Source organism: Ambystoma mexicanum, chromosome 13 (genome assembly GCF_040938575.1).
Source record: "Ambystoma mexicanum isolate Mex_15411 chromosome 13, UKY_AmexF1_1, whole genome shotgun sequence".
NCBI lineage: Eukaryota > Metazoa > Chordata > Amphibia > Caudata > Ambystomatidae > Ambystoma > Ambystoma mexicanum.
The window spans coordinates 578,629,965-578,640,193 of record NC_090938.1 but is presented as its reverse complement, the minus strand read 5'-3'; the positions used below and the strand labels follow the sequence as shown (position 1 = coordinate 578,640,193).

The following is a 10,229-nucleotide window of genomic DNA, read 5'->3' as shown; positions in this document are numbered from 1 at the left end:
AGCTATGAAATACATTGCTCTCATAGGATCTGAAGGTTTAAATCTGGCTCGAATTCTCCTCCGCATAGGACTTTTACATTCATTTGATGTTGTGAAATAGCTGGGAATCCCGAAAAGGCCTCGTTTGATATGCAATGTACCCGGTACGAAGCTCATTACATGCGTCTCGTCAAGTGTGCAATGATGCACCGCACTCCTTCTTTTGGTTCCGGGGCATTTCTGCACTCCAGACGCAGGACTCTATGGCTGCAAAGCCATGTGGGCAAAACAGCCCAGCCGTTTGACAGGCACGCGGAAGGCGCTGCGGAATCTTAAGCGACCACGCAGTTAATTATGCGCTAGACAATCCGCACAGACCCTTCCAATAGAAAGCGGCACTGCTGACCAGTGATGTCACAACCGACGTTGCCGTGGCAACCTCTGCCTGCGATGCTGCACTGCAGCCCCGGCTCAGTCACCTCTTCAACTGTGATTAGGAGGGAGAGAATGAACTCCGTTGAATACTTGGCATATCCACTCATAGTCGGCAATCAGAGGCAAAACACAGTCCTGAAGAAGAAATGGGATAACCACCACTATCAGTGTCACAGGAGCCGAGTAGACTCCGGTACGTCATCTCCATTACGTATTGCTGTGAGATCCTATTACATTTCGTGAACGTGGTGTGTCTGCTGTAGTCGGATATTGACCGACAAACGAAGCACAAGGCCGTGTACTGTAGCGCCGGGGTATTCAGCCATTGGCTCTACAGATGTGTTATACTGCAATTCCCATCAGCCCTAGCAAGCATAGTCAATGGTGCAGGATTTTGGGAGTGGTACTCCCAACACACCTGAAGAGCTGCAGGTTGCAGACCCCTGCATGTAGCATGTACGCTTTCGGTGCCACACAGGCATGGTTATATGTTTATAATTACAAGGCCAGTTCTCAGGGGTATGAGCTTTGTTTCTGGTGGACTGGAGCAAACATCATTGAAGGGACCAATGTGGTCCTGAGCGCTTCTGTACTATGCAGTCTCTTTATTTAATGAGTTGGTCCAATAACGACTATGACAATCTATAACATATATAATTTGTTTTTTGCATGTTGACAACATTTGAGTAATATGAAACGCAGCGTTTAGTGGGTGGAGAGTTTCTGGACTTTTTTAATAGGACATGGACATTTTCATTTTAATGTGATATATTTTAATATAAAAAGTAGGCGGTGGTTGTGCGTGCTTTTTGAGAAAGGTTGTGGTGGGTCTCTTGTAAATCGGTAACACTGAGTTACCCACTGAGGATTTGACATCTTGGTGGATGGCTTAGAAAAGAGCATGAAAATCAGGTTTTATTTTGAGTCCCAGAACAAGCATTGTTGAGTAGTTGTATTTCTTAATGATGTGGTGTTTCGACCAGAAATATATACAGGAACAAAGGCAGAGACATTATTACATTGAACATGCAGAGGTGGGGTGGGCCTGCAACCCCCAAAACCTTTTCTTTTTGTCAAGTGGAGTGAGGGACCCTCGCTTCCCTTGACCCCATATATATGGTTGCCATATGAAATGTTGCTACAACCTTTTCCCGGCACCATTATGTATGTCGACCATATATATGCGGACAATATTACTGGATACCCCTATTTTGAGGTCTTGAGGTCATAGTAGTTCTTTCTTCTGACTAAAGATTTGTCCAGGTTTCATTGGGCATAGAAACATTCAAGTTAAAGGTGTTTTCAAAGAATTTCAACATATTCATAAGTAGTACAGGAATTGATCAGCGTCTATTCCTGTGTTCAGCAGAACAGATGCTGGGGTAATACAATGTTTCTACTGGTCAAAAGTTTAAAAGTGGACATTCGGTGGGTTGACGTAGGGGTAGATCTCAGAGCCATTAGTGCTCATTTTAATCATAAGTCCCAAATGGGTCCAGAATCCATCATAAACGTCTTTACAATACCCACAATTGTCCTGATGTAGAGCGCCTGGATGCCGGCAGTAAGCAATGTGTAGTTTCCTGTTTACTCATAGAATTTCCCACATCTTAATCATCTCTTCACTAGTAAGGTGACTACATAGTCAGATTCTATCCTTTGAGGAAGGCCGAATGAGAAAAGATTTGGTTCATTAATAAAGTGGTTGCAGTTTTTTCCTTTCAGTTTGGCGATGGGAGACATTCAATCCATTTGGTAAATAGGCAAGTAACTTCCACATATATTTGATAACATGGGAGCAACAAATCAGCAGCCCAATGAAATTGATCTGTAGGTTAAGCCAAAGTAACCACATTCCTCTTTTCTGTAGGGAAGTCTGGTGAGTGGGAGAACTAAGTTGGAACTGAGCATATACCAGACACCCCATTAAATATATATTTCGTTCTTGACCAATGGCCAATAAGCAACCTCACATAGGATATCCATAAATGTTTTAAAACCCAAATGACCAGCGGTTGCTGCATCATTGACATCATTTAACATTGTAATTCAGAATGAGGTTGGTGCTACCCACTGATTGTACCTAGAGTGGGGTTCGTAACCAGCAGTCCATACTGGATCATCAACATTTTTGAAATGCCATTCAGATTCTCAGATCTTCCTTCCTCTGATAATCTTGTTCAGATACGGAAAAGTCTTCAGGAACTTGCAGGTGATGAAAAATCTGCCAATGATTGGATCTTCTTTTTGAGTGGTAAATACATTAAGATCTGGTGCATCTCTACACAATTGAAGAGTGGAAAGTACAAAATAATCATGTGATGGTGAGTGAGTCACATCTATTATTTGTATTTCTCACAGGAGGTGTTGCATATCAATTGATTCCCCTTGAAAAGCTCCAATTATTTCTAATTGATCTACCATTTCCCGTTTTGTCAGGACACTCATCTTAGAGTGACTTTTAATGTTCTTCCCATACACTGTTATATTGTTTGACATCACTAAATAATTTATTGTTTGGTTTAATTTTCAATATTTTGTAAAGAAGGTGCTAATTCAGCACCTGACCATGGGGTGCACCTACCAATTGCGGGAATAAGGGGCATTGGCTGGGACACCTCGAAGGACCAGGCACAAAAGGGAACAAAGAGGGGGGAAACACTCTGGATAAAAGGGGACTAGCTGTACAAATGTGAGAAAGGCAAAACCACAAAACCCGCTCTGAACACATGGCCCATGCACCCTGGCTGAGGGGCGGGGGGAGCTGAATTCAAGCTGCTCATCTCCAGCAGACTGCAGTTGCTGGGAACAGCACCGGGGGATGTTATCATGGCTGGTGAGCCAGTCCCATGGCAACTCGTGGGATCTGGGGAAATCAACCTGACCTAGAGATGCACTCACATGGCACCATGGCAGTTTAAAATTGCACCTTCACCACCGGGTATGGAAACGAGGATGTGAAATGGTGGGGTGCTCCAAGAAAAATCAATCAGATGGTAAGTACTGGTGTCCCTGGAAAGTTACATGCCCACAGAGTGTCCACAACAGTGTTTGTGAAGTTACTATCTTGTAGGTGCCATGTGAATGTCTCCCTTCCCAATAGTTTTAGGGTGTCTCGTGTTCCTTCCGTCCTGGTGCTGACCAATGGCAGATGAATAAAGACCCAGAAATCAGCACAATTATGTTATTACTAATTGCAAAGTGTTTGCAGGGAGACGCAGGAAGCAATGTGGCGCCACACGGGGAGGCGATGGACTGAAAGGGAGTAGGTCTGTTTTCTCTAATCATGTCTAACTAATGTATGTCTATGTATGACATAGTTTAACCAGTAAGCTTCTTGGGAAACAAGAAGATGTGAAGTCTGAAGTGCAACTTTTTCTAACTGTACAAACATTGTATTAACAATATGAAACTACTGCATGTTGTGAGCCAGTTTGTCAGCTCTCCTCAATCAGTTCTGTTCCACTGTGCAGTTTGATTTGTGCTCGCCCAGCTGTAATAACAGTGTTTCTTCTTGTCCGGTGTGAGCTCCTTTTATTTGGACTGCTGATGGTACCTTATTGATTACGAGCCGTAGAGGACCCCTGATACATTTTTGGAGGCCCCAGCAAGATCCTCAGTTCTTTTGGTCAACTGGGGTATTCTGGCTGCGCTCTCTGGGGGCGTAGGTATGGCGACCGCAGACCTGATCCATGCGCAACACCGAAAAGGCTGTGCAGATGCTGAGTTCACAAAGTGTGCCTGGTCCCGAGTGCCACCCACTCACAGGGGGAGGAGTGAGTCCGCCCGAGAGGCTTGGTGCCAAGGGGACACGAGGAACTCTAGGACACGTGAGTGTAACCGTGCAGGAAAGTGCTGCATCATGGTTGCATGTCCAAAGAGGATGGAGAGACTGTATTTTATGGACTTTAGGATGCATTCTCAAATGTGGGAGGACGATCAGCCGTAATAGTCGTACATTTTGGTGCATGCCACCCAATAGAGAGTGGAGGTGTGAGTGCGGGCACCACTGCATTAGAGCATTAGATGCATAGTGAGGGCGAACCCCGGTAGTTGGGAGTTACATGCAGTACAAGCAATTGTATAGTTGTGTCATTGATTTGAGTCAGGTGTCATATAACATGGTTATTGGAGTAGATTTTGAAGAAGTGAAGAGGGACTCGCACGTGGTAGTAAGTGTTCTTATTGTTTTAGCAGTGTTGACTGAGGTGGAAGGGTCATCGCCGACAGGTACATTGTGTATAATAACACACTTGGCATTTTTACGGTAGGCAAAAATGAGAGGAGAGGAGGTACCTCGACACCTGGTGTTATTAACCTAGGGGAAGGTGAGCCCATGGAGTGGGCCGTTACCTACTAACTCAGAGTGAGTGGTCGGGGCCTGAGGAGAAGGCCAGTGTGTTTGGTGTGTGCGTGGGTGGGTCTGTGGAAAAGGCCAGAGCGAAAGGGGGGAAAGAAGGGGGAGATGAGTGACTAAGGGTGGGTGTGATTGTTATAAGGAGAAGGGTATAGAAAGAAGAGTGGGAGGGGGGTGCTTATGGTATTTAGGACATAAAGGAAGTGCAGCAAAAATACAGGAATTAATGCCCTATCTGGATAGCCCTCTCTATGTGTGATAAAATGGCCCCAGTATCGCGATAACATTTGAAAGTATAATTTTCAGTGGGTCCAGGAGACTGAAGGTCATTGCTTTCATGCGTGGCCTGGAGAAGGAATGTTCACTAGTAAAATAATAGAAAATATGTTCTCATATTTGGTAACAAAATACAAGGGCTAAAAGCTAGAAAGCAGACAGAATATATTGGGGCTCTGGAAACAATACGAGGAAACAAAAGGGGAGCAGATGAAGAAGGAGGGAGAAGGGACAAAGGACCCTCCTTTGTCCCTTCTCCCACCTTCTTCATCTGCTCCCCTTTGGAACAAGTTCTCATATAGTGACATGTCATACCTTGCGTTTTATCACGTGCTGTAAAATGAAAATACCAAATGCAGTAAAATAAAAATACTTCACCAGCTTCTAGCCTGTCTGTATGCTATCACAAATAACTAGGACACATAATAAACAGACTAAGGCTGACTTGCTTCTTTTTTTGTGCTTTATATGTAATTAGAATTCATGTGAAATACAAACAACACATGCAATATACTGAGTTTTCACATGACTTTCCCTCTAATTCAAAATAAAGATGAACATAACTGTGAGCACATTTCATTTGTAATGCTTCCCCCGTGATAAATGAGCTTTTCCTCGCAATGGAATTCGAACACCCTTTTTGTGTTGCAGTTCAAAACATGGTTATTAAAATTCTTTGAAAGATAGCATTTGCTTTGTGCAACTTAATGCCTTCGGTTATTTTTTAAGCTTGCTACTTGGATGGTGAAGAACACATGAAAAATAACTACCCGCGTTTGTAAATGTAGAACAAAATTCTTCAGCCTTTGACTGCCTGTAACATGCACTCACAAATCACAGATCGCACACCTCACTTGGACTTGTGAACTCACCTAAAACACACTTGGTTCTGTGTGCCCTCGAACTGCAAGGCAGGAATTTTCTCTGTTCCATCTGGTAAGAATCTCTCTCCCAGTCTGCCTGTACAGTCCTCACTGGACAGTTTCTTTATCTGCTTTTCTCTCCTCTCGGCATGAATGAACTCAGCAAAGTCTTCCTAGTCAGCCTGCCTGCACCATCAGCATATGCAGCACACTCTGAGAGCCCAGGAAGAAAGACAACCCTCTTTCACGTCACTGCACATCCTTTTTAAACCAACCTCTGAGATCTGCCCATGAAACATATGTTTGCCTAAAGAAAGTGTAAGAAAATTCCTGCCTCTGACAGTGTCGTCATGTGCCAATCAGAAACCACCTGCCTTTGTCAATCCTCGAGAAGATTCCAGAAAGCACGTGTTCAGCCTGCACCTTTGCACAGTAATTCAGGCAGCAAATGGATGAAAAAGAGTTGCATTTCTCTGCGCTGGTTCCCTGCGGCAGAAAATGAACAATAGAGCTACAGTGAGCAAAACAGATTTCACATTCCTAAGCTCACATGTTCTTTGCAAAACAGCTTTAATTCTTCACGTTTATTTTCTTCTGCGTTCTCCAAGCACATTGCAAAGCATGAGCTTGCCATCCACTTAAGTGTGCCAATTTGTACGCATAATTTGCACCAAAATTGTACACCAAAGAGCTATGGGCTTAACATTAGTGTGGGGATAGATTAGAATTTAGGAGTGTTAGTGAGTAAGTAAATTGTTAGTCTTATATTTCAGTGCAATTCGGTCCATATTGAACCAAGGTGTGGTGTCCAAATGATAACATCAGCTTTTTATGTACTGCTGAATTCAAGCCCCCCTGTTACCTTGTATGTTTTGCATGCATTCACAATACTAACTCGAACCAGATTCAGCCTGAAGTCTCACCCATCTTGCTGTCAGTCTGAGTTTGCTAATATTCTGCCCATGCTGAAATTGGAGCCCCATTTTCTCCACATACACCCCCCCTTTAATTCTGTGGGCACCTGGCCTACGTATGGGCTCCTACAGAAACACACAACAAGCTTGGCAACATTTAAACTATATGTGTGATCTTGTACGCATGAAATAAAATAAGGAATGTTTATGCTTTAACTTCAGCATATTGTACGCCAAAATATATTCACACATTTTAATTTATTTTATTTTTTAGATTACATTTTTGTGAATTTTTTATTATGAGACTTTTTAGATTCCATATCTACTGGCCTTTTTATTGGTCACCTTCTTCTTGTTTTTTTTTAAATAAGTGATCTTTTAAAAAAAATCTTTTTTGTGAAACCCCTTTTTTTAGATTTTTTGAAAATAAATAAATAATTAAAATGCAGGTAACATTAAGGCCTTTTGCTACCCAAAATGAAGAAAATAAGGATGAAAAGATTAACTTGTCCATAATGTTCATAGTGTCTATTCTATGCCTGGATGGCTGCATTAGTCTAACCCTATCAATGAATATGTTGAAGTCAATGTCTCAGTTGAAAATAACTAAAGTCAGGGAATGATATGGTGCATATTTTCAAAAATCAAATAACATACCCTTCATCATGGACATTTTCAACCAGACCTGTGCACATGCCACAGCTTTCTTTAATGTGAAGCAAGCTTTCATCCTCAGCAGGTGGGGCTTCCTTCAGGGGTCTCCATCTTCTCCCCCCTCTTCGGTCCACAGGGTTTTGTCATGGGGACTCCTGTTCATCTGGCTGACTTCGGGGTCCTAGGATCCGGCTGCCAGCGCCAGAAATGCAGGAGGGGCAATAAGTTATTTTCTAGAAAAATACAAGAAAAAGACAGATTAAGAACTATGTACACCAAACCCATTCATTTTCCCATTTCTTTGAAGTTTACCTGAAATAAAACTGTGGATTAAGCAATATAAAATATACAATATATACATTTATGATTCAAGGATTTTTCTCCATGACCACCTGTACACAATACATGGACAAGAATACAATATGGCAACTGTTTTCATCACTGGCTGTAAATAAGCATGTAGGTTAAACATAACAACATTCAATATAGCACTTTCAATCAAGAAACAAAATAAACAAATTAACCATTGCTACAAAGATTCAGAATCCATTCAAAACACCTGCTAATTTAATCATACATCACCCTGTGACACTTACCAAACTAAACAAACACCAATCTGGAACTCTTGGCTCACTTCTATTTGTTTTTCTTTTATTTATACATATATGTTTTGTACATCTTGTGCTGATATTTCCACCTATATGCTCACCTTTTTCACCCCCCCTTTTAAATAAGTCTTAAAATGTACTCACAGTTACTTATTTGATGTACCCTCCTTTTACCACCTTTTCTAATTAAATTAATAGTTACATTCATACCTACTTACCTGCTATAGTAAATCTCTTCGAGATAACAGTGCTTCATTTCCTGAATACAACTACACCCTTTACTTCCTATTTGCGTCTGCAATTTGTTCAAACCTTCTCATCTCATGCTTCTGGTGATATGGTTTTATCTCCTTAACATGAACAAATTGTTCCACAGTCACTTTTCCATCCTTTGCAGCAATTTGTTAGACCACAGGTGAAACTTTATCGACAATTTTAAATGGCCTTCGCCAAGATGCAAGGAATTTGGCATTTTGATCTTTACCTTTCCCAAAGTCAAACTTGTAAACTTGGTCACCTACTTCATATTCTCTCACAGATGTCTTCCTATCACAGTAGGACTTTGCACTGTCAGCGGCTCTTTCTAAGTTCCGCTGTTCAAATTAAAAAGCATGTTGCAAGCGTTTCCTCAACTCATCTACATATTTGTGAATTGTGGCTGCATTCGCGAGGACCTGTTCATTGGTCCTGTGAAGTAAATGTGTGGCAAAACCATCTTCCTTCATGTTAGAATCTTGTGTGGACTGAGGTGTGTGGATCTGGATGGTGTTGACCTAACAGCCATTAGCACCAGAGGGAGTCGCAAATCCCAACTGGACCCTGCCTCAGCTAGACATTTCTTTAAAAATTGACCTGTTGCAATGTTCCACACCCCCAGAAAAAGAGGGACAGTATGAAATGTGCAGTTTCCTTTTTGCACCCAAGATTTGCCACATCTTTGTCATCACTGCACTGGTGAAAGGACTACCACAGTCTGACTCTATCCTTTGAGGTAAACCAAACCTAGAGAAAATATGTTTTACTAGCAAAGTGGCTGCTGTTTGCACACTACAATCGTGTGCCGGAATGCATTCCACCCACTTGGACATTACACAAGTGACCATAAACAAATATCGGTTTCCACGTGCTGACCTTTGCATTGGACCTACAAAGTCAATTTGCATATCTGACCATGGAAGTGTCCGACCTCTTCATTAATGGCACCCTGTGTGTTGAGGAAGCAGGTTGAAACTGCGCACACAGCAAGCATCCCATTGCACAGAGCTCTGCATCTTGGGACATGTGTGGCCTATAGGCATATTCTTAGGATTTCCAAAGTTTTCTGGGAACCTCTGTGACCTGCAGTTATGGCATCATGGGCATGCTGTAACATCAGTCCCTGAAATACAAAGGTACCACCAACTGAATCTGTCCTAACACAGAATCATCAGTCCATCCTGCAATCAAATCTCTTTTTGTTCTTTAGCAACACCCTCAGTTCTTCTTTCCCTTTGCAGTCTTCGTCAGTCAGAGGATTTTGCTCTGCATCTAGCAAGTGGTTATAAAATGGGCCTAAAATAAGATCTTGTTTCTGTGCTTTGATCAAGTCTTGATCAGGAGTATCAAAACTCCACTGAGCTACTTGTGCACACTTGCAAGCCCGCTAGAAAAACAGCCAGAAATGCGCACAGATGACTGCTCTTTGCTGTGGAACGCTATCCTTGCTTGTGAACTGTTTCAAGAGACTACGGTACCAAGCGGAGAAAACTAAAACAGGTTCTTGTTTCCTATATGGAGAGGGACTTATAAGTCATACTGTTTATCCAGCGCCTTGGTGTAAAGCGCTCTATAAATAAATAAATAAATAAATAAATCTTTTGTCACCTTTACAGGTCATATCTGCTGCTATTTTACCCACTTTTCATCAATTTTAAACTGAGGCCACACCTCTTTTTCAGGTCGCTAGAAAAACAGCCAGACACGTGCACAAGCACACATGGACAAGCTGAGTGAAAAGACGAGTGCTGTTTGCTGTTTGGCTGTTTTACTGGTGGTGTGGTGGGTTGGTTTTGTTCTTTCTGTTTGTATCTGCTTAATTCCCATGGTCTCGATATTTGATTGGAACCCGCTAAACACCGGGGTTCGTGTGTTAATAACGTGTAAG

The 10,229-nt window shown here is 42.2% G+C and overlaps 1 protein-coding gene across 1 annotated transcript in view; it reads left to right on the top strand.

Moving 5' to 3' along the window:
- The first annotated feature begins 247 nt into the window (after positions 1–247).
- Positions 248–10,229, top strand: part of CFAP97D1 (CFAP97 domain containing 1) — a 624,049-nt gene continuing 614,067 nt past the window's right edge. Inside the window, exon 1 of the mRNA XM_069634404.1 lies at positions 248–607. Coding sequence (XP_069490505.1) covers positions 391–607 — 217 coding nt within the window. The 5' untranslated portion in view covers positions 248–390. The remainder of the gene's footprint in view (positions 608–10,229) is intronic.